This window comes from Maylandia zebra, linkage group LG18 (assembly GCF_041146795.1).
Source record: "Maylandia zebra isolate NMK-2024a linkage group LG18, Mzebra_GT3a, whole genome shotgun sequence".
Taxonomy (NCBI): domain Eukaryota; kingdom Metazoa; phylum Chordata; class Actinopteri; order Cichliformes; family Cichlidae; genus Maylandia; species Maylandia zebra.
In genome coordinates this window covers 9025339-9053301 of record NC_135184.1, presented here as the reverse complement: position 1 = coordinate 9053301, position 27963 = coordinate 9025339, and the positions used below count along the sequence as shown (strand labels likewise).

Genomic DNA, 27963 nt, shown 5'->3' with positions numbered 1-27963 from the left:
TGTATGTGAAGTAAATTTGTACCTTGAAAAGTTAAGATGAATGTGTGTTAAATTTTGAGTCTACTAAAAGCACTCAAACACTGAAAATCATTGAATTGTTAGTTTTAAAAACAGATGATTAATTTTTAACAAATCAAACTGTAATTTTTTTTGTATGTCTCTGTAGCTTAAATAATATTAATGTGTCCAGATATGCACAAACATTAAAGGAACTCTTCTTTATGTAAAAAAACGGTAGCCTACTATTCCTTGAACACTTGCAGAAATCACAGACAAAAAAGTGGAACAGTAGGGTACAATGCAGGTAAGTGCTGGGATGTGAGAATGTGGAATATTAATAGTTACAAATGAAGTGATCCATGAATTTAATGGATCTGAATAAGATGAAAAATAATTGTTTTGGAATTACATTATGAGTGTAAAGTATCTTTAAAGACCATCTCAGTGATTTATTCTTATCTTTGCTTTTCGTCATCCACCCTGAAAACGATCTCTGGAAGAACTCGCTCTTCTAGGAAAACTCTCACATTATGTGAACTTTCTGCTGCTCATAAGGAATTCTCGTCTGCTTTTGCACTTTCCTGCTTTCTGTAAACATTTTTGTCTCTGAGCCTGTTGTGAGTGTGCCAGTTATGTGTTTAGCTGTGACAGATATGCTCTTATTTTAATCAGTTGATTAATCCACATACATACAGCAAAAAAAGCATTGCTGGTGTCTGATGTACATAACTAAAATGATTGTGTATAGGTCTTAGTCAGCTATGCTCATGTGGAATTGTTTGTTTAGACTGTAAGACTTAAAATGAAACTGCAATTGAGGTTTAAGTCTTACTGATACTATGTTAACCTCAGCTGCATCTACTGAAACTCTAACACTACATTATCAGCATGCCTGTACATTTGTAACAAATCTACAAAACGCAGCTTTGCTAACATGATCATTTGTCTTTGGTCCAGTCATAAACGGGTGGGATCTAGTTTGATGTCTTTGTTTCTCTTTGATGCCATTTCTGACACTGACACATGTCAAAGATACATTTGTATTGCTTAAAATACTCATAACCTTACTCATCTTGAAAAAATATGGCTAACAAGCCTCTTTAAAATCTATTTAATTTATTTCTCTGTGAAACATTTTTAATAAAAAGTAACAACTGTTCATTTAACCAATGCAGAAAAGAAAAGTTTTACTAGTCCCAGAGGTGTGGTTTGTCAAAATGTTACTCTACTTCCTTCTTCAACTGCTCAGTTGGGAGAATGTCTTGTTGTGTAGTCCTTTTTGCTTTTTCTTTGCTCTACATAATAGAAGTACAAGGTAAGAACTCGCTCTGTTGTTTTTACAACTACTGTTTTGTTGCTTTTAAAAATATTTTGGTAATACAAAATGGTATGTTTTCAGTGATGCTGGTATTTTTAGTCATGATGCTGATAAAATTCAATATTATGCAGTTAAATGTAGTTTACATTGAGATGTTCAGTTAGTAGTGTGAATATCTGCTACAATCGTAGCCAGTGATCCAAAGTCATAGTGAAAGTTATCCCTCAAAAATACTTCAAATACAACAAGACCTCCAGCTGAGCCAAACCCAGGGAGGTTATCTGACAGATTTTGAGTAAAGGGGGAAAAGAAGCAAGAAAAAAGATCAACTAAAGTGTAGAGAATCCAAAGACAAACTATGGGAGAGAAAAAGCAAATACTAATGACATGCAGTATACACACATTTGGAGTAAAAGGTGGATGAAGAAAGGCTTATTGCATTTTGGGTAGACCCCCAGTAATTTCAGTCAGTAGTAGTAGCATAACTTAGTCATGGTTTGTGAATGAAGTTGTTTATTGAGATAATATTGTAGTATTAGATTTTTAAATAGTAAATGGACTGATCCTCATATACGCTTTTCTACTCTCCCAGAGTACTCAAAGCGCTGTATACAACATGCCTCATTCACTCATTCATACAAGCACTTCCTTCTATACTTAAATGCAATCTAACCAACATTCACACACAAATGAACACATTGGAGGGCCCAAGGATACTTGGCATGCAGACTGGGGAAACCAAGAATCAAACCACAAACCTTCCACTCAGTAGCTGATTTGCTCTACCACCTGAGCCACAGCCACCCCATTTTTAAGATGTGATGAGACCTGATCATTTAGCTTTTTCATGTGTGAGAAGAAGGATTTTAAACTAAATTTGTGATTTAAGAGGAAGGCAAAGAAGAGACACTAATATAGAAAAAATATAACTTCTCCTTTTAGTTTGTGTTGGTGCAATGTTTTGTAGTAATTGAAGGCTTCTCAAGGAGCTTTTAGAAGAAAGTGATAAAGAATTGCAATAGTCCATCACAGAAGTAACAAGTACATGAAAAGTTTTTCAGCTCCTTCCCATCTCCTTTTCTTGACCAAGGAAACTAAGGAAAGGCAGGTAGGAGAATTCATAAATAGAGAGCAGTACACTAAAATTCTGAACAATTTTCAGGGATCAAAGCTGTGAGCGCTGTGCCAAAACATCTATTCTAAAACTCTTCACTCATTCCTCATTACGAATGTTTAGATTTGAGCTCCATTTATTTCTGCTCCTCAGTAATACTGTGATTTTGATTGGAACAGAGCAGAATTCATCAGAACTCACTATAAAGTGAGTACTGCCATGTAGCTCTGTCATAATAGTCCCCCAAAAACTGACAATAACTGGGAAATAGAACACACAGAGGACACAGGTATGAGGGAGATCACAAAATGGAAATGAGGAAATCTGAGGGGTTTGTTACACACACAGGACAAGGGCCTGGCAAAATAAAACCAGAACCATAAACATGGTGTCATGGATCGCTGTGTGGCAGGCAGGATGAGGACCCAAAAATGCAAAACTCACAGACTCAGGGGATGAACTCAAAAATCACAGCTTTAATGCTGGAGAGGCAGATCGCAGGAAATACAAAACTAAACTGGGAACAACAAACTAAGCACTCGCAGAGAGACACAGGGAGATCCACACAGCATGAGGGAGAACGCGACACGGAACTGAGGGAGACGCAGACATAAATACACAGAGGGTTAACGAGGGAAGTGGGAGCACATGGGGAACACAGGTGACACTGATAATCATAACGAGACAGGGCGGGGTGAACATAACATGACGTATACAGGCGCGAGAGTCACAAAGTAAAACAGGAAGTACACGGGGGTTCAGACAGGAGGGGAGAGAGAGAGCACAGGAAGAACATAGACATAACGGGCAGGGGAAACATGGAATAAACACAAAGAGAGACGAGGGCTCATAAATACACAGAGGGGCACACAGGGGGTAAGAGTCACGAAGGGAAAACACTTAGGGAACAACACAACAGGACAACTCAGGAAACATGGCCTAAATAAGGAACGAAATACAAAAATACAAGAAACTAAGAATACTGGGCCCACATGGCCCAGGACCATGACACATGGTGACAGAATAACAAGGATAACTATAAATACTGAGTCTCAGTCCTTAGAACCTCATGCCAAGTCCCCAGCAGTTTATATCAGAAGACTTTACCCTTCATTTAAAAATGTATTGATTCTCCTTCAGTCTCTCCTTCATGCATCCTCATCAGGTCTGCTTAATCTTTGGTCAGTAATTTGTGCTGCTTATGCCAGAATGCTGGTTGTTACCTAAATGTACTGAATCTTACACATGTTAAATGGACTGGTTCTCATACAGCTCTTTTCTACTCTGAGAACTCAAAGCACTTTGTACAATTTGCCTCATTCACCCGTTCATACTAGCATTTTTTTCTATGCCTTTCTATGTAAGTGCATCTGTAACATTCACACAGACTCATCGGAGAGAAATGGGGGGGTTAGTATCTTACCCAATAATTTTTGGCACGCAGACTGGTGCAGACAGGAGCGAGCCACCAATCTTTAGTATGTGACCTGTAGCCACAGTCACCCCTAGAGCTCCTTAAATTACGGCTATACTTTGATCAGTACAAGGAATCACCATAGCTGATAAGGAGCTCGTCATCAGCCAGTTAGCCGATGACACCACACTCTTCTTGAAGAATGCAAACCAAATCCCTCCAGCTCTTACTGTGATTAGGGATTTCTCTGAGGCCTCTGGTTTATGCCTAAATCTAAAAAAGTGTGAGTTACTAGCAATTAAAGACTGCCCTGCAAATACTATCTGTAATATCTCTGTTAAACAAGAAGTCACATACTTGGGACTGTTAATGTCCAAAGACCAACAATCAAGATGCTCTTCAAACTTCACTCCAATTATACAGAAAACCCTAAAAAAGTTCAACCAGTGGCTGCAAAGGGACTTGTCTTTGAAAGGTCGAGTGTTACTTACTAAAGCTGAAGGGATATCCCGATTAACATATGCTGCCCTCTCCTTACATCTGGATAAGAAAATTAGTAAAGATATTGACCGTATGCTCTTTAATTTTATATGGAAAAACCGTACGCATTATATTCGAAAAACTGTTGTGATGAATAAGTACGAATCAGGTGGGCTTAACGTCTTAGACTTTTCTACTTTAAATAACACTTTCAAAATTAATTGGGCTAAACATTTTCTTAAAAACCCTACCTCTATCTGGAACTTTATACCATATTATATTTTCTCTCGTTTTGGTGGCTTTAATTTTTATTTTAAATTGTAATTACAATGTTGAGAAACTCCCTGTAAAGCTTTCATCATTCCATAAGCAGGTCCTCTTAGCGTGGACCCTCATTTATAAACACAACTTCTCACCTCACAAATACCTCATCTGGAACAACAGAGATATTTTATAGAAAAATAAATCACTTTTCCTGGAAACTTGGGTCCAAAATGGGATCCTATTGGTGGCTCAGCTGGTTAATAAAAAGGGACAACTACTTACTTACAACGACTTTATTGCACTATATAATTTTCCAATCAGTGTTCAGGAATTCTCAATGGTGCTTGGTGCCATACCCTCAGGGACTTTAATGTTATATAAAAACACTGACAGCTCAATATCTACCTCAGTCACTCTCCCTGATCCAGCTGAGTCACCAATAGGAAAAATCTGCTTTTCACAGGAACTTGGTAACAGCAATAAGAGAATACGTAGTTTATTCCAAGAAGATATCGTCTCTCTCCCGTATATAATATCTTATTGGAACCGATATGTTCCAGATATCAAGTGGAAGACAGTCTGGATGGTCCCCCATAAATATTTAATTGTAAATAAGGTGAAAGAAGTCTCTTTTAAAATTCTACATAAATGTTATCCAGCCAGTCACTACATGGTAAAATTTAAAAGGGACATAAATACTAATTGTACTTTCTGTGGGGATCACCTTTTTCTTTTACCCCTGGCTTTTTGTGTTCATGTTCTGTTGTTTTGTATACTTCATGTGTTCGTATGTTATATACTCATTGTTTGTTAAATAAAGTTTAAAAAAAAAAAGAAAAAAAAAAGACCGTCCCACGGAAGAAAGCGGGGGAATGATATGAGGATGAACAAGGACTAAGTTTCAGTAATTCCTCATCCTGTTTTACAGGGAGTGGCTCATTTTTCCAGACTGAAGTCATTTCAAAATGGATCGCATAATGTTTTTTGGAGCTGTTTTATTGCTGTGTTCATGTAAAATACAAGGTAAGGATGAATTTGTATACTAATAAGTTATGCTAATACGTTTTTGGAGCTGTATATTTATTTTGAAATCTAGGTGACTACACGTAAGACATACTACAGATAAATAAATAAATAAATAAACGAATAAAAGTGGAGCGTTATTAAAGCTGTAATATGTGTAGGAATAGAAACTTTATTTCATCCTAAATTATAATTGTTTTACTCAGTTTGAAGATCTGTTTTTAAAACACAAGCAGAAAAAACAAAACAAAAACAAAGAAAGGGAATGAAAAAATAACTGTTGCAGATTTGCAAGATAATCTGTATAGTCAGGGGTTTTAGTGGGATTTGGCAGCTAACCTAATGCTCAAGTGTAGTTGTTCAGAGTGGCGAAAAGAATCACGTAGCAATAAATTTATTTCTGAAATAAGCGTAAATAAAGCTCGTGTATGGGGTGTGGTCAGCTGAGGTGTGCTGCTGCTTCATAATTTACTGTTCTTCGTGGATATTAAACTCCCAAGCAGTATAACAGTTTAACATCAAGGTGGAATTTAGTGTGCCCTTAACCGGCACCATCCGCTTAAAGTTAAATTAACCTCTGCTACTCATGAAGTAGCCTGATAATGACTACGAACACCTCAGCTTCTGTTCCACCAGTTAAACATAGTGTATTACTGTAAACTGTTATAGACTTTTCACCTTTGTGCTAAACTACCCAGTATTTTCATGGACCCTTTGAAAAACACAGTTAATGTACTTCAGATAGTTTTTTCAGGACATTTTACAGTATTAAAAAAAGAGTTTGGCTTCAGCAATGTATCTATTGCATTGCCTACATTAGGGATGGACCGAGCCGATATACAGTATCGGTATCGGTCCGATACTGACCTAAATTACTGGATGGAAAATGAAATCCGATCTATTAAATATCACAAAAGCACCTCACAAAACTTGCACATTGCATAACCCAGCTCATGACCTTAGCAGTCGGAGCAGTATGCGTCACGTGATAGAGCAGCTGTGCGAGACCTGTCAGCGGTCTGGTTAAGCATTTGGAGCAGCAGCACGTTTAAGCTTGATGAGCTGTTGTTATTTATTTAATATTACTTTCTACACCAGGATCCTTGTAACTGTGTGATCTATGTTTGAGCCTTGTATAATGATTATGATATTGTTTCTTGGTTCTTCTGTTTGCTATCTTTGCTTCTAGTCCTTGGTTCATTGATGATGTTAATTCCCTTCTGTTATGTATCGTCTCTGTCTCCGTTTGTCCTTTGCTGTGTCCTTCCTTGCAGTCTGTCGTCCCTGAAGACTCATAGATTTACCCAAAAGTTTGATTCTGTTCATCTGGATATAACGTTTTCAGCAACATTTTGTCACTCATCCAAGTGACTTCTTCAGTCTTGGATCAGTAAAAACGCTGCATCCAGATGATCAGAATGAACTTTTTGGGATTTCCTTACCTGGATGATTGAGCATGCATCAACACACTTATGTTTTCCTTGTTTTTCAGCCTGCATTATTCTGTATTATGTTTAAGTTTAGCAATAAAACTGCCTTTTAGTTTACCTCCCTTGTTTCCAACTCCCGCATTTGGGTCTGACTCTGCCTGCCTCCCAGTCAGCACTGACATGTTTTTTGGACAGGAGAATTAAATACTCTTCCACATAAATTTTTTGTGATCTTAAGTTGACATAACCTTCTGTCATTTTAGTAAATTTTACAATATATAGCTTCATGCACACGGTTCTGATATTAGTGTTGTTATTATTGTTGTTAAGTTTTTTAATTCTATTTTTTAATTGTTTTCTTTTAGGTCTCCAAAATGTGTTTGTGCTGCATGGAAAGGACTTACGCTTGGATATAAAGGAATCTATTACACTTGACGAACAGACAGATTTGCTCTGGAAATTTAATTCCAATAACAATATAGCTAAATGTGGTTTTAATAAAAATCCAGTCGTGTATAACAAATATACAGGAAAGGCTGAGGTGTTTGGACAAAATTACTCTTTGAAATTAAAAAATGTTCAAGACAGTGACAGTGGAGATTATACTGCAGTTGTGGTCGAAGAACGAGAGCAAAGCGTAGCTGAATACAAGGTCATAGTTCAAGGTAGGTTTCTCTTTTCATTATTTTGAAATGTTCATACATCATAGGCCTGTTTTTAATACTTTCACACCTGTTGTTCCGCAGATCCAGTTACTCCTGCTGACCTGACAGTGGACCCTGTGTCCAACAGCTCAGACTCCTGTGACCTGACTGTGACCTGCAGCACAGTGGACTTTAACGTCAGCAGTAGTTTTAGATGTGATGGTAAAAACTGCGCTCATGCAGAAGAAAAGGATTTGAAGGCCACAAAAGAATTTTCCTCTCTGATTGTTTACCTGGAGCAAGACACCATTTTCTGTAATCACAGCAACCAAGTGAGCTGGAATCAAACCATGAAGGTGCTCAAATCTTACTGTGAAACAAAGACAGGTGAGAATAAAGTTCATAATAATGAATGAAAAACTGAAATAACCAGATTTTTAAAGGACTTGCTGTGTGGTGTTTGCATGTTGTCCCCATGTCGAACTACTTCTCCAAAGACGTAGTTTGTGGGGTTAACTCAACTGATAATTGAATGTAGGTGTGAACTGACCACTCACTGTGAATGGTTGTCAACAAAATCTGTATTGCCTTCTTAAAGAACTTGTTTAAGCAAACTGCCACAGCCAGGGGTGTGTAATGTAATATTGTAGTGATCAGTAAAAGATTTACTGCTATTATATTTTTTTTTCTTTGCAAATAAATCCAAGTATTTAACCAAAATTTCTGTGACATAACAATTTAATTTCATTACAGCTCCCAGTGGAGCCACCATAAATGCAACTTCGACTTCTGTTCTCTTCTTGCTGACTCTCTTCATAACCTTTGTGTCATCATGAAATGTAAGTTCCAATGTTTTTTTTAGTGAATTGGTGATACATAAAGTACACAAAAATTATATTTTCCGTTTAAGCATACACTTTATACAAATACACATTCCTCTTATGATTAGGTAATGCCATGGGAAGCCCAGATTAAGATATACTTTAGTACAGCAGGTATGAGCTAATTTTGTGTATGCTCTGTGTGTGTGTTTATAACTGTGTTCATTCACTCCGAAGTGAGAGATTTAAGAAGTCAATTAAAAATTAATAACAATATCAAGTAAAAACAAATAACAATAAAGCCATCAAAATTATAAAACAAAGATGGAGAAGTGTTCAGAAGGAAATTCATTAATTAATTTTGTTGTTTTCCCTTCCCCCCTTTTTAGAAAACAAAACAAAAACAAAAAGTTAAAGACCACAAGGAAGAATGACAGAGGAGAAAAAGGTCTATTATCTACCTAAAGATGCATGTTGTCCGTAAATATATCATAAATATACCTCAAACTACTCAAATATTATATAAGATGATAAATGTCAGTGTTAAACTGATATGTAGTGTATATTCTGTAAATATGCAGAGGTTACAGTGTGGTCATTACAATAGTATGGCTGCTGTTCTTTTCTTAATTTTTACTGCTCTTAAACTTGTACTTTCTGCCATGACCAAAAATGTCCCACATGTGAGACTAATAAAGGCTTCTCTTAACTATATATATTGCTTCTTCTTGTCAGATTTAGACATCACTGTTTGTGATATTTTCTTGCATGTAAGATAAATTATCATGACTATTACATGTCCCTAACAAAGCACTTTTGATTTATTTGCAAGACATCATTCCAGTCCAGACTCAAAATCAGACTCCCTCAGGACATGACTTATGTCATTCTCCAACATCTACTTATGCTTTGGTAAATTTTCCACTAAGACTGAAAACATCCCCCAGCCAGAGACGGTGTATGGTCCTGGTGACAGAGCTGCAAAGTCCAATTCTACAGTCCAACAACAAACACCCAGAAGAAAACTGAAGAAAACCAATAACTGTATTTATAATGATTAACAGTGTTTATTGTGTGTACAATGTGGATTTTCATTTTACTCTGACCAAGAGAGAAACATTATAATGAGAATGTGTGTTTGTTCAGTCATATGTAGGACACTTTAGAGCAGTGGTCCACAACCTTTTTCGTGCTACGGACCGGTTTACACCTTTAAGGTGTTGTGGATAAATACAATAAAATAAAACCAGTATGATACTAAAAAATAGATTTATTCATAACACACAGGAAAAGGCCCAGGGAAACTTAACAATATAAATGATAGATAGATAAAAAACTATAACCCCCCCCAAAACCAAAAATTTCACACTCAAGCCTCATTTCTAGCGGCCCAGCATGAAACAACTGAGGGAGCGGTACCGGTCCGTGGCCCGTGGGTTGGGGTCAAAATAGACAAAATAATTGTGTCTAAAGATAGACCACAGTTATTGATACTGTGGTATAGCTTAAAGGTAGCTGAATATTTCTCTTAATTTGAATTAATTTGTTTTTCATATTTATATCCTGTCCACATCCTGCACATAACTTGTACTCACTACAGCCTGTACATACTTATAGTTATAGAATATTCACAACATACTTCATACCGTGTACATTATAACATACCATAATAGACCCATTTCTGTAATATACTTACATATCTATATTATTGCTAATATATATTGTAATATATCTATATCACTAAAGCACTTCTGGATGGATGCAAACTGCATTTCGTTGCCCTGTACCTGTGCATGTGCAATGACAATAAAGTTGAATTCTATTCTAATTAACAGACCTAGTTTTGTTTTTGAGAACATGAAATAGGCACAGAGTTTACAGACATGCCAACAAAGGGAGGAGAGTCAGCTGAGAACCAGTGAGTCAATGTACCTATTTCAGTGTGTACTGTTATTACATTAATAAAACTGCATGTGAAGTGTTCTGTCTTTATTACTCTGACTGCTTTGTTTTCATCACACACAAATCTAATGCAGTTCTCTTTAACTTTAAAAATATTCTAAGATTATGCAGTCTAGAAAATGTGAAACTTTTCATAGCTACATAAAAATAACAGGTCCCAAAAAGGAGGAGAGTACATGAACTAACACACTACATGCAAGCCTTAAAAAAATGAGGCTATCGGTAATAAATTATCAATGGCAATTTTCTAGACTTAGAAAAAATGTCATGTGGTTGTGAAAAAACAGTAGTCATAAGTATATAGTCTGTAGAGGTTGAAACAATAAAGAGATGAACACCAAGTCAGTTTGAGAGACTTTAATACTTGTACGTGGATTCCTCTTACATGCAAAAAGGAAGAAGAACAAGACGCTTTTAACTACAATATATATATAGTGTCCATCCCCTTCGTCCATACATATCCGGGAGATCCTGGAACCTGTGTGTGTGTGTGTGTGTGCACTTCTCAATTTCAGTTGATTTATTTTTTCACAGATGTGAGGCGACCCTCTGTGTTCTTTTTGGTCAGCTGTGGATTTCTCTTTGAACTGTCCCATGGATTTCATTTCTGCACAGTCTCTTTCTATTGTTGAAAAATGAACTCTGACCTTTACTGAGACATGTGAAGCCTGCTGTTCTTTAATGTTGTTCTAGGTTCTTTTGTGATCTCTTTGGTGCACTCTTGGAGTAATGTTGGTCAACCCGTCACTCCTGGGATCCTTCAGCACTGTTCCAGCTTTTCTCCATTTGTGTATAATGGCTCTCATTGGGTTCACCTGAATTTAGCTTTCCAAAAAATGCATGCTGATTATTCAAGACCTTACATGTAAGGAGCAGGATTTATCAGGGAGCCAATGAAGAGAAGCTAATATAGGAGAAATATGCTCTTTCTTTCTGCTTGATTAACTGAAGGCTTTTCAGGGAGTTTTTAAGGCATCCTGGTAATAATGAATTACAGTAGTCCAGCATTGAAGTAATAAATGCATGAAATAGTTTTTCATCATCACTCTGAGACCGGGCATTTCTAATTTTGGAGATATTGCAAAAATGGAACAAAGCAGTTCTACATATTTGTTTAATATGCACATTGAACGACATATCCTGGTCAAAAATGAGTCCAAGGCTCTTCACAGTGTTACTGGAGGCCAATGTAATGCCATCCATAGTAAGCATCTGACTAGAAACTGCATTTCTTAAAATCTAAAGCATGCTCTAATCACTGTAATCAAATGTTATGGTCACCAGTATCGAACGCTGCACTGAGGTCTAGCAGGACAAGCACAGAGGTGAGTCCACTGTCAGAGGCTATAAGAAGATCATTTGTAACCTTCACTAAAGCTGTTTCTGTGCTGTGATGAGCTCTGAAACCTGACTGAAACTCTTCAAATAAGCCATTCCTCTGCAGATGATCTGCTAGCTTTTCTTTTTTTTTTTACAGCTACACTCTTAAGATTTTTGAGATAAAAGAAAGTTTGAAGATTGGAGAAAACATACCTCAAGTGATGATTTTTTAAGTAATGGTGTAACTACTGCCAGCTTGAAGGCCTATAGTAAATAGCTGATTATTAGAGACAAGTTTTTCATCCTGTTTGTAGAATGGCCGATTTATTTTGATTCCAGCCATTGTGAAGAAAGGTAGCTGCACCACTCACCTCTGTAACTTTGCTCTGCTTCACTTCAGCAGCATCAGGTAATGTTCATATGTTGATTAATGGTTTTCTTTCATTTTTGATCTACTGCAGAATATTTTTAAGGTCGTCTGCTATAAAATCCCAGGCAAGGAAAATCGCCTTCATGTTTTTCTGTGTTTTATCCTCAGTTACTTTGACATAAAGGCATCTGCTGTGATGCTTACATCTCTGATAAAGTCTCATAATTGTCAGCTTTCTTTTTATAGATATATAAATATGGATATGAACTGATACGTGATCAGAATTATAATATTTCTGACTGTCCTAGGCAAAACAGATTCAAATCGAATCATATCGAATCGTGGATCGAATCGATTCGGGACCTTGTGAATTGGAATTGAAGGAAATCAGTGACGATACCCAGCCCTACTCAGTTGTGCATCTTTGAACCTGTGTGAGCTTTTCTGGTTTCTAAAAAGACTTTAGGATTTCTTTAGGGGTGAATTTTCCCCTAGGTGTCGTTGTCTTATTTATTTATTTATGTAACCCAGGTCCCACGTAGCTATGGTAAAGCTAGAGTATATAGTACAATGAGACTGGGCCTGGGTTCATAGTGCTACTAATAATGATACCTGATACCCTCTAATTGCTATAATAAGGACCACCACAACTGTATTTTACACAAATTTATCCCTCACCGGGTATTTATTTAGACAAAAAGAAATAAAATAAACAGTTACTTTTATAAAATGAATTGAATTAAAATAAACAAACAAAATTACTGTAAAAGTGACTACATAGGTTTTCAATAAAAGATTATCAAAACAAAATACCTCTTTCTTAGGTGCCAACTGTTATTTCAGTTACAACAGCTCACACCTTTAAAATGGATGAATTTCAACCTTTGATAATAACTTTGATTAAAACTACACACTTACTCAATTTAAACCGAATTTGTAACAGTGGGCCCACACACACACACACTTTAACCTGTCCACACTACACCTGTAGCACGGTGCTTGTTGCAGGCCTGATTCGAAGTTCGGGTGCGGTGAGGCCTAAAACTGATGGCCGCTTCACTCAAACTGAGCAATAAACAAAATACGTGCACTTTAGTTCCAGTTAGTACTCACGAGTCCAATGAGTTTGTTAGTGGGGCAATCAGAAACGGGCAGTTAGTTCACCAGTAGTGAAGACAGTCAGGGGTAAGAAAACAGTCAGGGGTGAGAAAACAGCAGGGTCCATCCGGGCAGAAACCTCTCTCTCCCTCTCCTTTCAGAGCGTCCATCGGCTTCTAAACATATTAAAACACTTGAGCTACAATACCAAATGCTATCACATAACGATTTAGCATTAGCATGCTTTGACTGAAAATAACAGAGCTAAACATACAGCATGGCATCACAGCACATAACGCGGTAAGCTGCGCTAATTAGCAAGCCGCTAGTTAGCATCACATATCACACCATTTTACCACTATAACGAATAGTTACAGTACAAATGTCAAGGCACACAGTCTCATTTACCTCTTGCAGATCACAAATAAGTAATATCAGGACCACGGGTAGTCGACCTCAATGATACACTTAGATGCAAAATCCACACCACGTTTGCCTTACAACATCTCTCTCTTCGGACTTAGCTTCTGTGTCCGCTCCCACAGATTCACACAAATCTTACCACTCGTCCCGCCCCCATAGCAGAGAAGAATGACATTGACTGGCTCGTCAGCACAACAACCAATGACAATACAACGTTGAGATAACTGACATTAGATGGGTAAATAAACTTAGGTTACACCCCAACATATTGATTCTGCATAGAAAATGAACTCTAAATCATGAAACCCTTTTATTTATTGGACTCTTAACTGTAAATGAAATACATTTGTACCAAAGCATATGATTTTAAACCTTTTATCAACTATTTATATTTTAACCATTTTTTATAACAGTAGACTTTTTTTCCTTTACCCTGTAAGCCTGAATAATTTCAGACAGGGCTACATTTATTTATTTTTATAACCCCTTTGACCACTTCGTCACACTTAAGTGATAAAGTATTGGTGTTTTCATTGTACACTGTGGTGGGGCGTGGTCTGCGGTGCCGTGCAGGGAGGGCGGACGCACCTGCACGGCATCCTTAATCACGCCCGCCTAGTTAAAAACACGGGGACTCAGGGGTTTGGGGGTGTTGTGGTGTGGTGAGATGTAAATAAAGATGACTCTGAACGTTGCTCCGTGGTCCCGCCGTGTCTTATTCACGCCACATTGGTGCCGAAACCCAGGAGGCAGCACGGCGGGTCCATATCGGAGCCAGGGAATGGAGGAGCTGGCCCAGAGGGTGGCCGAAATGGCGGCCGCCCAGCGGGAGCAGGCGGCGGAGGTGCGTCGCCAGCAGGAAGAGCTGCAGGACCAGTCCGAGCGGCACCTGGAAAGGATTGGGGAGCTGGCGGCGCTGCTCTGGGCCTGGGCGCCACCCCCACAGGTGTGTCCCGAGGACAGTGAAGCGGTGGAGGAGCCGCGTGAGGCACCTCAGCAGCCGGAGGTGGCAGACGAGGCGCGCGGGGATCTGCGCCTGCCGGAGGAGGGGGAACAGCCAGGTGAAGGGCTGCTCCTGCCGGGAGTGGTGGATGAGCCGCTCCAACCGGAGGCGGCAGACGAGGTGCGCGAGGGTCTGCGCCGGTTGGAGAAAGAGGAGCTGCACGAGGGGCTGCTCGAGCCGGGAGTGGCGGCGGAGGGAGCAGTAGTGACGGAGGAGTCGCGCTATGGGCTGCTCCAGCAGGGAGCGACAGCGGTGACGGAGGGGCCGCGCAAGGAGCTGGAGGTCCCAGTGCCAGGGGAGCTTGCTCGAGTGGAACTGGCGAGCGAGGCGGGCGCCACGCTTGAGATCGCCGTGCTCGCCAGACCGGCCTCACCACCACCAGAGGCCTGTACACGCCACACCTCTGCCCAGCCACCTGTGAGCTGGGGCTCACGCTTGTGCCGGCCGCGCCGGGTGCACCTGTCACGTGTCCGACTTCCGAACCAGCTTTGCCTGCGCCGCTGGATTCGCGGGCGGCCGCCTGAACTCGCACCTCCCCGTCGCTTGGCCGGGGCCTGGGGGTGCCAGCTGTCCGGGCTGATTCCCTCTCCCACTGGCGGTGGGGGAGTAGGTTCGGCCGGATGGCTCCCCGGCCTCAATCGGGCGATGGGGGTATGTGGTGGGGCGTGGTCTGCGGTGCAGTGCAGGGAGGGCGGACGCACCTGCACGGCATCCTTAATCACGCCCGCCTAGTTAAAAACACGGGGACTGAGGGGTTTGGGGGTGTTGTGGTGTGGTGAGATGTAAATAAAGATGACTCTGAACGTTGCTCCGTGGTCCCGCCGTGTCTTATTCACGCCGCATACACATTTTGCATTTTCATTTTCTAATTGTCATATCTACTCTCATCAGTAGCAGCTGAAAAAGAGAAAATTAATACAGAGCCAAAGTGAGTCCAGCTTTTTGCTAAAGGTTTCCACAGCAGTCCCAGTTTCTCATGTGGTCCCCTGAGAAAATTAATTGCCCACCTTTGCTCTAAAAACAAGCTTGGCTAGAAACCTGCAATCACAATCTATGTGGTTGCAAAGTGCTGACATACATTCAGTAGCTGCTTAGATCAGTGTCAATAGACTAAGAAATACTAGAATTTCACTCACCAAAACTAAAGCACAACCTCTGAGTATAAATAAAACCATATTATTTGTCAGATAATTTAATGAAAAATGATTTAAAAGGCACTGACCGCACATACATGGTTTGCACATCACACAGTAAAGGTAGCCACAGCCCTAACTTAAACTAAGGAAAGAAACCAACTGGATTTCTTTCAGTTTCATGAAGGTGTTTCACCTCTTATCTTCTTCAGCTTCAAAACCAGATAAAAAGTCCCAGGTAGTTAAACCCTAGTGGGGCTTGTCCCTTTAGGTACTTGCAAAACAGAACCAACTCTATACAACGCGGGTTTCTATAGACAAAAACATGAATGTGTCATGGGCTCATCAGTGTCACCCATTGCAGCCAACCTCTACATGGAGGAAGTGGAAAGTAAAGCTCTTGGCACTTTCAAAGGGAAAGCACCCAGCCACAGGTACAGATACTTGGATTACACATGGATCAAAATCAAAACCCAAGATCTAGAAGCCTTTACTGTTCACATCAACTCAGTGACTAAAAACATAAAGTTCAGCAGGGAGGATACAAGAGATCATAGTTTGCTGTATCTAGGCTGTGCACATAGAGGATGATGAGAACCTCAGGATAGGGATTTAAATTGGCGAGTGGGACTGTAGCCTGAAGTGTGTATGGTTAAATGGGACATGTTTAATTTCTGGTCATTTTATGTAGAAAATTTTCTCCTGAGAGAAATAAGTAGTGTACTATATTACTTTTATGAAAAGTCATCTTTGTAATATGTGTAATAATGACATTTCTTGAGTAACAACCCCAAACTGATCACGGGAAAGAGGAGACATACCTCCAACATGCACAACCATATTACCACGGAGGATGCAATTCATAAGCACTACTGTAATGTCTTTGATATGCTGTTTAGCGATGGCGGTGACTCTCAAAGCAGAGCCAGTGAGAACTGATAAGGAATTCAATCACTCAGTGATATCATTAATGGAATCCAAATCACTACATTTTCTTCAGTTCCCAACTGGTGAACCTCCACTGCTCAGCCATTGAGAGGATACTTACATACTGCATAAGAGGCTCCAAAAAGTGGTCAACAAAATGCAGCAGATCATTGACTGTTGTTACAAAAGACTTCAGCCATTCTACATCTCACCTGTTTGACCTACTGCCCTCTAGGAGGCACTGCAGTCTATCCAAATCAGCACCAACACTCTCAGGAACTGTTTTTTTCTCCTCAAGGCATCACTGCTGAACACAGACACCTCCCACTCAAACTCACGCATCAGTGTTTCTCAAACCCATAAATAACACACACACTAAAGCATGCACATCACCACCACGCAAGTCAATTTACAATACAGAGCAAATTTGTACATTTGAATACTCTGGTACTTTTAGATGTGATGATGTTTAATGATAAACATTTAACGTTTAATGAAGAAGCTTCTCGGATGAGAGGTGAAACGTCTTCAAGTAACTTAAAGAAGTCCAGACGCTTTTCTTTGCAAGCTCCTTTGACTACGATGACCTGGATGACTGAGAACCTTCACAGACATTTAATGATAAAGTTTTCAGTTTCAGTCACTGCATTAAGCTCTTACTAAAAATGTAATGTTTGTGTTTTCAGTTTTCTAATTTCTGTTGACAGAAACTGTCAATTTCTCAGCAAAGCTCAGAAATTTATAGTAAATTTATATAAATTATGGAACTTTAAAACTGTCTTTTTCGAAGATGGAGGGTAAATGGGACCATCAGTGGCGATAGATCAGTTGAGAAGCGTGAACGAGTCAGAGAAAAAACCTACACAGAAAGTGTAAAACAAAACAGGATGTTCAAACTTCCTGAGTCAAGCTTTACAAGAACTTTGAAAGCTTTACCAGAATTTTGAAGGCACATATCAAGATGCGTTGCATTTTATTTTGGGGCGCAATTTTGTGGATGTATTCATCTGAAACAAAAGGTAAATAGCTAGTTTTTATACTAATATTTAAACTTGTATCCTACAATTTATGTGCCCATCATTCATGCTCCAATCAGTTTAATTTTTAAAGGCATGTATGCTGGTAAATAAAAACCTCCCTCGGGTGCTTTAAACCTAAAGTAAAAAAAAGTAATAGCCTGTTTTTAAAATATAAGCTATTTCTCTTAAAATGTATGGAGCAAAAGCAAAAAGCTATCATGAAAGTAAATACTGAAATAAAGTAAAGATACCTAAGAAGTCTACTTAACACGGTAACAAAGTATTTGTACTTTCTTTCTAGTACGAACTAACAATGTAACAAAGTATTTGTACTTTGTAATTTCAGAGGTCTGCTTTTTAGGTGCTCGTTTGTAAATTTCATTGAGCAGGGCTCTAGACTAACATTTTGCCTCGGTTGCATTAGTGCACTTAACTTTTTTTCTTAGGTGCGCCCAAATATTTCAAACGCATTGCAGAACACCACAGTTTTACATGTTCACCTTTTTTTTTTTTTTGAAAATTGCTGTCCATACAGACAATATTGATTTATAAATGGTTAACTATCAATCTTGTCAACACAAAGTTCTTTATTTGGAGCACAGTTCTACAAGAAAGATAAGTTACTGAAAAAGTGCTTGTGCTTCAAGTGTTTCACCGAGCTGAAATTTAAACTTAAAACATCTCAAGATATATTAAATAAAAAGTAAATCTAAATTAAAAGGACCTCAAAGTGTCTCAAAGGCTTAAAACTGAACATCTTAATATCTGAACAGTTGGATATTTTATGGACGATCCTCCATTGCAGTCACATGCCCCTCAGATGGCCAACCCCCCCCTCCACACACACACCTTTTTTTTCCCAATGTGTCTGTGATGACACCAATAAATGTATGTGGGGTTTACGTTTAAGCCATTTTTCTTGTGAAGAATTATTTCAGACTTGGGGACATTTGGGCAATGTATTTATCCTGGTATATAGTGTGTTTTCTGGATACTAGGCTACTCTGTCCGTCAGCACTTTTGAAAGTACACACACGTAGGCCTAAAGGAATAAAGGAATATCTGTACCATGGCCAATCAGAGAGGTCCTGCCCTTGACTATCTCTGATTGGTTTGACCATGATATGGGCATGTTGTGTATCTGTTGTTGACCACATGGAGACTTTCAGAGTTATGAAGACTTTAGTTTTTTACTTGAACAGCTGGTAGCACCGATGCGACGTCAGACTTTTTTAGTTGCACCATTGAGAATTTAGGTTGCGTCGCACTCTAGAGCCCTGCTGAGGAGTGAATCCTCCCTAGGATGTTGATTTAATCTTCATAGGAGCCACAGTATCCTGCACTAAAAAAAAATATATAACAATTTTTTTTTTAGTGCGTGGGAGGCCAAGAGTGCAACTTTCAAAGTAACCCTAACTGACCTGGTCTTTGGTTGATATATAAAGTAGAGTGAAAGATTGTTGGAACTCCTTTGCTGCTGTTATTTACTAAGAAGACATTGAAGAGCCCATTAGCCCATATATAACGGGGCGATCGTGGCTCAAGAGTTGGGAGTTCGTCTTGTAATCGGAAGGTTGGGGGTTCGAGCAGTCTCTGTCATTCACCCGTTGCCTACTGGTGGTGGTCAGAGGGCCGGTGGCGCCAGTGTCCGGCAGCCTCACCTCTGTCAGTGCGCCCCAGGGCAGCTGTGGCTACAATGTAGCTTGGCATCACCAGTGTGTGAATGGGTGGATGACTGGTTGTGTAAAGCGCTTTGGGGTCCTTAGGGACTAGTAAAACGCTATACAAACACAGGCCATTTTTTGGTGCAGTTTAAACAAATAAACTATATATTTTTTTTAATTTTAAGGGTAACTTTTTTATTATTTGCCTTATTTCTGATCTGGAATCACCGAGAAATATACTAGGGCTGGGTATCGTCACTGATTTCTAGAATCGATTCGATTCGATTCCGATTCACAAGGTCCCGAATCGATTCGATCCACGATTCGATTCAATTAGATTCGATTCGATTTAAATCTGGGAAATTTTGCCTCAGACAGTCAGAAATATTATAATTCAGATCAGTACATTTACATATTTTTGTATCTATAAAAAGGAAGCTGACACTCGCAATGCTTTATCAAAGGTGTAAGCATCACAGCAGAGGCCTTTGTGTCAAAGTAGCTAAAGATAAAACACAGAAAAACATGAAGGTGATTTTCCTGGCCTGGGATTTTATAAAAATATTCTGCAGTACATCAAAAACGAAAGAAAACCATTAATCAACATATGAACATTACCTCTGAAGTTACAGTGGTTTTATTACAGACACAGCTAAGCGTTTTGCATTTTACATAATTTTAAAAAGTTTACATTTGTTCAGTAACCTATTGAACAGCAGAAATTAGGCTTTCTTTTCGGAAGTAAAAGGGAAAAAAACAGCGGTAACAACGGTAGACTTGTGCGTAACAAGCAAGCGAATAATGCAGAAAACAGATTTTTAGACGGGAAACTGTTCTTGAAGTATACAGAGAGAGCTGTGCATGAAGTGTGGTGGAAGCAAAACAGCAAAGTAAGAGGGAGTCCATGACGATGTTTATGTGAAGCGTAGTTTGGATCTTCTTTTGCTGCTGGTTCGGTCAATAATGTTTGGAGAGAGATAAAACTAACAGTTTTAGAATCAGCGCAAAAAGGGCATAAACACAAAGCTCGGACCCGCCGAAACATCGGAATCAGCAAGCTGTCGGCTTTCAGCCCCGACCGTGTCAGTGCCGTCGGGTGAGAAAGGCGACATCTCACTGATTCTGTTCCGTCGGCAGGTCCGAGCTTTGTGTTTACATCTTTGTGCAGAATCTGTGTACCTGCTCTCATTTACTGTTTTAGCTGTTTGGTGGTTCTTGAAATTTTGTGAGGTTTAACCTGAGATTCTGGCGTTTTGGGCAAAATAAATTAATATTAAAAAAATCCATTCAGGATTTTAATGAATCGATATCACATTATCCAAGCCAGAATCGATTTTAATCGATAAATCGATTATCAAAACCCACCACTAAAATATACCCTTAAAATCCCAACACACAGAGTCTCTGTGGTGATGGGAATTTTAAGTGTATAACAGTAGGAGATAAGCTGCAGAGAGATGTGTGAGACTCTGCTTACTGGTCCAAACCCTGGTCATGTTTTGATTGGTTTAATATATTTGGTCATATCTCGAGACATGAGAGTTGCACTGTCTGAAGTGAGATTGAAGCTGTATCTCATAAAAGTTTGGGTTTTCCACAAACATAATTTCCTTAGGGATGATTAAAGTATTCTGATTCTGATACTGATTATCTGATGTGTGAAACCCATAATGTTTGGTGGGTGCCACAGACAGCAAGCAGTTAGATGTAAATGGACTGGTTCTTATATAGCCCTTTTCTACTCTGAGAACTCAAAGTGCTTTACACAACTTGCCTCATTTACCCATTCACACCAGCACTTTTTTTCTATGCCCATGTGACTAGACAATAATGAAAATAATCAAATGATAGGGTGGAGCAGTGGGTGGTGTCAGGAGAGGTTGACCAACACAGCTGGTCTCCATCGTTCAATCATGCCTGCCCCTGTGTGAGTAGATTACCAAGACCTGACCAAAGTGCTTTGTGAGGTGTGCAAAGAGCAGAAAAGCTCTGGTGAAAAAAGTACTACAAAATAAATATCCACAACACTGCAACAATATTTGTGTCAGGTCTTTTTTGTATTACTGTTGTGTTTGGTTTAACAGAATTGGAGCTGAATGTTCATGATTCTGATACTTTTTGGTTTCTTTTCTTTTAGGGCTCCAACATGTGTTTGTACTGCACGGAAAGGACTTACACTTGGATGTAGAGAAACCTGTTAAACTTGAGAAAAAGACTGACTTTTTCTGGAAGTTTAATACCAGTAATTATGTTGGTAAAATCAGTTATAATAAAGAGTCAGTATTGTTTGGCAGCTATGAAGTAAGAGCTGATTTTTTTGGCCAAAATTACTCTTTGGTATTGAAAAATGTAAAACACAGTGACAGTGGAGATTATACTGCAGTAGTGACTGGGGGAAAAGAGCAAAGGGTAGGTGAAATCAAGGTCATAGTCCAAGGTAGGTTTATTTTTGTCATTTTCATTTCAAATATTGACACAGCATATATCTGTGTTAATTCTATTCACACCTGCTTTTAATTCCCAGATCCAGTGTCTCCAGTTAATCTGACATTGACCTCCAGCAGCTCAGACTCCTGTAACCTGACTGTAACCTGCACTATAGTGGACCTGAACATCAGCCGTACTTTTAGATGTGATGCTCACAACTGCTCTCTGTTGGAAGAAAATCCCAGCACCACAGACATGCTTTCCTCTCTGATTGTTTACCTGCAGCAAGACACTGTCTTTTGTAATCATAGCAATGAAGTAAGCTGGAAAAATAGCATGATGGTGCTAAAATCTCAATGTGACACGAAGTCAGGTAAGATTAGATGCCAAAGAAATAATGAATGAAAATTTAAAAGATATCCTTTTAAAGATGTCATGCAACAGAACTTTAGTGAAATACAAACTCTAAAAATAAAAATATTTGAAGATTGAGTTTTCTACTCTAGCAAAAAAAACAAAAACTGCCTTAAATATCTATTATTATTATTTTTTGTATTAATAATATCAACTTAGAATTGTACAGTGCCTTTGTAATCAGTTTTGTTTTTCCTTTACAGGCCACATAGATGCCAACAATACCACCGTGACTGTGTGTGTTGTTGTTGCTGCCATCATCATAATCCTCGTTATAGGTTATATTCATCATCGAACGAAACATAAAAGTAAGTCCAAGCAAGTATTTATCAAGATATTGCAAAAGTAAATAAATAAAAAAATCGTCAAAATACTTGTTGTTGCAAAATACATTGCTTGTTATTATTAACCCCGCAAATGTGGCTTTTCTGTGAAGCACTTTGATGTACCAGAGACTTTTAAATGTGCTATAGAAATAAAATTGAAACTGAAACTTTTGCCAACGTACTTTACTAATCCCAACTATGAGTGACCACTGTTTCCATTCCACGCTTTGCCTTGCTGAAATGTGAAATCTACATGCATGTAGAAATTGCAACAACAGCAGAGGGAGATATTTTATTTCAAGCCAACATGAAAATAATTATCTGAAAGCATTTAAATGGACATTATTAATACATTTACACGTGTATACATATATTAAGAACCCTGGAATGTACTTCATCATACCTTTTTCCTCACTACTGACTTTGTTGCTTTAAATATTTTATCTTATTCTGCTGGTACTGCAGCGTTCGCATAAAGTAATGAAACTTCTGCATGTGTGTCTTTTTTACACTTTGGAAAGGCGAAGCTTGAAATGGACGCAGTGGACTGGTGTGTCTATTACATGCTCTGCCGTGATATCAGGTTGGAGTGCCATGCCAGGTCTAGTTTATGTGTGAGAATTCAATTATTTTGATAAAATTTGGATTTAATGTAATATCAGCTGAAATGACTTAGGAATGCAGAATAATAGAAATCGTCAGTTAAAGCCTGCAAAGAAAAATATAAGTTAAAGAAAATCACTACATATTTATTTATTCATGTCTGACCACCAGATACCAGGGAAACCATTGAAAACACAGTGTATGCAGTTCCTGAGGTAAGTGTGGTAAATGAGATTTGACTTAGGTAGAAGCAAGCAGCCTCTAACTGACACATATTTGTGTTACTGGTCACACTACGTGTTTTTGCTCAGGTGCTTTGAACTCAGTCGCTCTGCTGAATCTTTTGATGTTCCAGTGTGAACAGTTGCATCTGGGACGCTGCAATCTCGCGATTGCGCCTCCGGCTGAGCCGATGTCCACATCGGATGGGAGGAAAGCATGGGAGGCGTTGGGTGAGGGCGTATCAGTATCAGTGTACGTGTGTGCGTCTGTGTGGGGATGTGTATCCTGTGTTCAGCCTGAGAGAGTGTCCTTTCGACTATTAGGTGAAAATCAACAGTCCGCAGCCTATGCAGGTGGCCTTGTGGAATAGGGCAAGAGAGTCAGTTCGTTCTTGGTATTGTATCTCTGGGAAGAATTGTTGTTGTTCTCCTCGGCATCAACCTTCAAGCATTGTCCAGCTGGCGCCGTCGGGGTGGGGGTGTTGTAAATGTTGTTTTGGGATGAACAAACTGTATCAATTTTACAGTTGTTCTTAATGTCCATCACTGGTCTCCTGTTGTATCATCTGTTTTAGAACCGTGAGCTCCTCCAAGATCTTTCCCATATTGCGTTCAGTAAGAACAGTCTGAGTACTCACAGCTCTTCCCGCATTTTCGATAATAGCGGCCAGCCTTGTGGGGTTTTGAAAGGCATTCACCGCTTTCTTCAATTTCCGATAAGCCAGGGCCAAGCCAGCTCCGATCAGCAAGAACCCCGTTATCACGGTTCCGAACAGGTAGATGTCTTCAATGTCCTCAATAGACAGTCCAACCAGGCACACAACGTGCCACTTCTGCCACTCGTCCATCGATTATCCAGCAGGGAACGTCCCTCCAGGACACTTGGGCTCTCCCGAACCCAGGCTTCTCGTCGAGAATAGAGTGCCAATTGCATTGACAAATATCCAGTTATAAGAACAAGTGACACAAGCAAATGTCATAGTTTGGTTACTAACTGGACAACTAGAGGAAGGACAGAAAGGCTATTAACTATTAACTGAAACAAACAGCCAAAAAAAAGGCTGTGGCACCCTCCAGCCTTAGAATAACCCACACTTGATTGTTCTATTCAGCTGTCGGAAGCATGGAAAAACATGGAAAAAATAAAAAAGACTCCCCTCACTGGTGAATCACCAGCACAAAGCAAAACTAACAATTTCATCTGAAACTTAAAAGTTAAACAGGGAGGACAGCCAAAAAAACAAAAAACAACAACAAAAAACCCCCCCCCACAGGCCACAAATCCAACCCAGCAGTACCATTACAACATCTTCCCTTCGCCTCCAGGCAGCTGTAGACAGTTTTTCAGTGGAAGAACATGAAATGTAGTATTAATTTTGGCAGCAGGTAGTTTTAAAAGAAAAGCTTTTGCATTGATGATTTTCTTCGTTCCGAAGGGTCCAGTATACCTGGGTGAAAGTTCTTAGTGACACAAAAAATGAGTGACGAAAATCTTCTGAAAACAGAGACAACTGTTACTTCAACAGAAGGTTGGTATGGAAGTAAAGAATGAAAGGAAGAGAGACCAGCTACACCAGAAGTTAGAGCATTGTGTGCATATTCTATCCATGTATAAAACAGCTTCAAACCCTTAATTTAGTCTTTCAGTTTGGACCTGATTTGAAATGATCTTTTTCAGAATACAAATCTACAGTGAAGATAACGCTGTTGCCTTGTGATCAAAGTAAGCAGGAGACAAGGTCTGAAGTTATGTGAGTCAGCAAGGACTGTAACTAACCTGAGGTGGGTTAGGAAACAGTTTTATTTCTAGCAAAAATATTTGTGGGTGTCCTTATCTAGAGTGGTCCACCAAGTGGCAGGTGAACTTGGCAGTGTGGGCCCAATGGATAATCCATGAGTGTATTGAGAATGACCTATAGAGTTTGCTAGGATGGGCTTGAGCTGGAATCTGGCTCAATAGATTAAACATCTGGTTAAACAAACTTTATACCTCCCAACGCACAAGATAGTGACAAAGTGGTCTCTTTAGCTGGTTAACTAGATTCGGTGGAGAACTGCTGAGACAGCATCTGATTGAATGTTTCATGAACCAGAGTGTTAGCGAAATTAAAATGACCCCAAAACAGTGACTATCTAGCCTGCCTGGAGTTTAATCATTAGATTTTGCAAGAATGATATACTCCTGTGGCCAGTCTGATGCTTGCCCCCTTCATCCAGTGCCTCCAGTCCTCCAGAGCTATCTTCCCAGCTAATAGTGCATGGTCTAAGATATAGTAATTCCTTTATGTGGAAGACAGACAGTGGGAGAAAAAGACACAGTGGTGGAGTTTAGCTTTAGAGCCAAATTACCTCAGCCACAAATTGCTAGTGTAGGTCTAGTGCTGAGTTGAAGACTCTCCCTAATTCTTGTAAATTATTCTTAGCCTCTGAAGTGCACTTGCAGGTCATTGCACTGTTGATTAAGAATATCTTAAAAGTATGTGTTGAACACATTTTAATAAAATGTATTTGGATAAAAAAAATTATTGTAATTTTCTTTTGCAGTCATGGATACAGGTGATCTTTTGTTAATCACAGTAAAATTCCTGCTTATGTTAATGGCACTATTTACAAATAAAGTCTTTCTATTAAGTCTGAAGCTATCTATAATTTATTTTCCAGGTTATCCGAACAACACCACCCATGGAACAGAGTCCAATCAGTGATACTTCTCCAACATCCACCTATAGCTTTGTGAGACCTCACTCTGGACCCAACAGATCCACTGAGGCCAGAAGCAAAGCTTTGCCCGAGAGCTTGTATGCCCAGGTAGAAATTCATCCCAGATCCTAAAATCTCTTCAGAAAGCTTGAAACCTGGATCCCCCGTAGCCGGTTACCAAGATTACGTGAAGTACCCTCAGAAGGTCTACTCGATGATGTTAATGCAGCACTATGGATGATACCTACAGCCACGCTTACCGAGACTAACAAGCTGATCTACAATACGGCAGCAGTGATCAGTGAGATGCTTGTGAGACTGCTTTGAACAGCACACGAAGGACCTTCATCTGGTGGTTCTTCTTCTCCTTTAGTTTGCACCGAAACACTTTCCCTCTGCTTGGAGTGGATATATAAGATTGTGGGGTGTTTCTGATTACAGACCTTACGTTTCTATGGAGAACCACAAGAGTCACACGCATCGAAATAAAGAATTCTGTGCTTAAATATTGAATTGTAGAATGAATTCTGCATTTGTAAATTCATTTTTTGAATTCCAGTTTAATAAACTGATTTTCAAAATGCTTTTTAAAAACTTCATTTCAAAAACGTTTTTTGAATTTCAATTTAATAAAGTGATTTTCTAAATGCTTTTTAAAATGGCGATTCCACTCCTCATTTCAAAATCCATTTCCCTTTCCTGTTCGCTCAGGAAGTTCTGCATGTGTGTCCATGTCATGTCATTCTTTGGAGAGACAAAGTGTGAAATGGATGCACTGGACCAGCATGTCTATTATGCCTTTATGCATTCATAGTTCTTAAAAACTCCATCTTATCATCTCTTGTATTACCTGCATGGGTTGATCATTATTTACACTGGGACCAATAGTTCCGATTAACCACTAGCCAATCAGAATGCTTAGCAGTCCCCCCTGCCTCTATAATCAAGAGCTCAGTCTGATGATATAGTTGCAGAACATAAATCTGAGGGACTATAAGCGGACTAATGTTGCATTCATGGAAAGTACATTTGTTTTGTGAAAACTCTGTTTCATATTTTATGTTCTGAGTTAATTAGATCAGGAAAGCGGAGCCATGCTTGACACCGTGTTATTACTGCCAATGTAAGAACAAACTACTTTGTTACAGGTAACAGGTAAGAACAGAGTCTGTTAGCACTGCTTCACTATTTCAGCTAATAAGTTTATTGTCATTGGGGAGAGCTTATGATTTATAATAATATACCAGTTTTACTGCCAACACCTATATGTAAAACCTAAAAACACATGTCAGAGGCTAAGTGGGTGATTTTGAGTCGAGTATAGTGCAAGGTTGATGTTAAAATGATACATTTTTTTGGGTGTAAATATGATTCTGTCTTCATTATCCCATATATGACTGTGTTCCTGTGATTTTGACCCTGTATGTCTGCTTCCTGCCTTACAGTAGGTGCGGCCTTTTTTTGTGTAGCTGACTCTTCTCTGCAATTAGTGAGCTGTGCATTGTGGCTGCTTACTCCTGCTTTGTGAAGAGGAGCGTATGTTGATGATTTAACATCACTTTTATGTTTAGTAGCCAACTCTTGTCCTCCTGAAATACAAAGGGACCCCAAATCTTCTCAAAGTGAGCTGCAATCCACTAAAGAAAACCATGGAAGTCCAAATCCTTCTCAGAATTATAAGACAATATGGCAATGCTGATGATGAGCAGAGATGGAGCTGAATCCAAGTCCACTTTGTAAGTCCACCTTCTGGGCAGCCATCAATCCATCTGGTGTCTCTGCTGGAATTTCCAACTGTGAGCTGATTTCCAATTTTATGTCCAATTATATATTATAAAGAATAAA

At 39.2% G+C, this 27963-nt stretch overlaps 2 protein-coding genes across 6 annotated transcripts; both read left to right on the top strand.

Moving 5' to 3' along the window:
* The first annotated feature begins 5495 nt into the window (after positions 1–5495).
* LOC143413444 (uncharacterized) lies at positions 5496–8526 on the top strand. Its single transcript, XM_076876538.1, has 4 exons — positions 5496–5613; positions 7409–7708; positions 7790–8074; positions 8441–8526. Exons 1-4 carry the CDS (start codon positions 5556–5558, stop codon positions 8521–8523), a joined length of 726 nt encoding a protein of 241 aa, XP_076732653.1. The 5' UTR covers positions 5496–5555; the 3' UTR covers positions 8524–8526.
* Positions 8527–17667: 9141 nt separating this feature from the next.
* LOC101483788 (SLAM family member 5) lies at positions 17668–26777 on the top strand. 5 transcript variants are annotated; one of them, XM_076876955.1, is made up of 8 exons: positions 17668–17763; positions 21565–21864; positions 21952–22227; positions 22472–22576; positions 23369–23412; positions 23553–23671; positions 25097–25200; positions 26080–26165. In XM_076876955.1, the coding sequence occupies exons 1-7, from the start codon at positions 17706–17708 to the stop codon at positions 25134–25136; spliced, it is 942 nt and encodes a 313-aa protein (XP_076733070.1). In that variant the 5' UTR covers positions 17668–17705; the 3' UTR covers positions 25137–25200; positions 26080–26165. The 5 variants fall into 5 exon arrangements, with proteins under 5 accessions (XP_076733070.1, XP_076733069.1, XP_004555224.1 ...); XM_076876954.1 differs by lacking the exon at positions 26080–26165 and having other exon boundaries at positions 23553–24947; positions 25097–25171; XM_004555167.3 differs by lacking the exons at positions 23553–23671; positions 25097–25200 and having other exon boundaries at positions 26080–26777.
* Positions 26778–27963: the final 1186 nt, after the last annotated feature.

Coding starts and splice junctions, on each gene's coding strand:
- LOC143413444 (XM_076876538.1), top strand. CDS start 5,556: ATGGATCGCATAATGTTTTTTGGAGCTGTTTTATTGCTGTGTTCATGT. Junction 5,614..7,408: donor GTGTTCATGTAAAATACAAG/GTAAGGATGAAT, acceptor GTTTTCTTTTAG/GTCTCCAAAATGTGTTTGTG. Junction 8,075..8,440: donor TTACTGTGAAACAAAGACAG/GTGAGAATAAAG, acceptor ATTTCATTACAG/CTCCCAGTGGAGCCACCATA.
- LOC101483788 (XM_004555166.4), top strand. CDS start 17,706: ATGCGTTGCATTTTATTTTGGGGCGCAATTTTGTGGATGTATTCATCT. Junction 17,764..21,564: donor GTATTCATCTGAAACAAAAG/GTAAATAGCTAG, acceptor CTTTTCTTTTAG/GGCTCCAACATGTGTTTGTA. Junction 22,228..22,471: donor TCAATGTGACACGAAGTCAG/GTAAGATTAGAT, acceptor TTTCCTTTACAG/GCCACATAGATGCCAACAAT.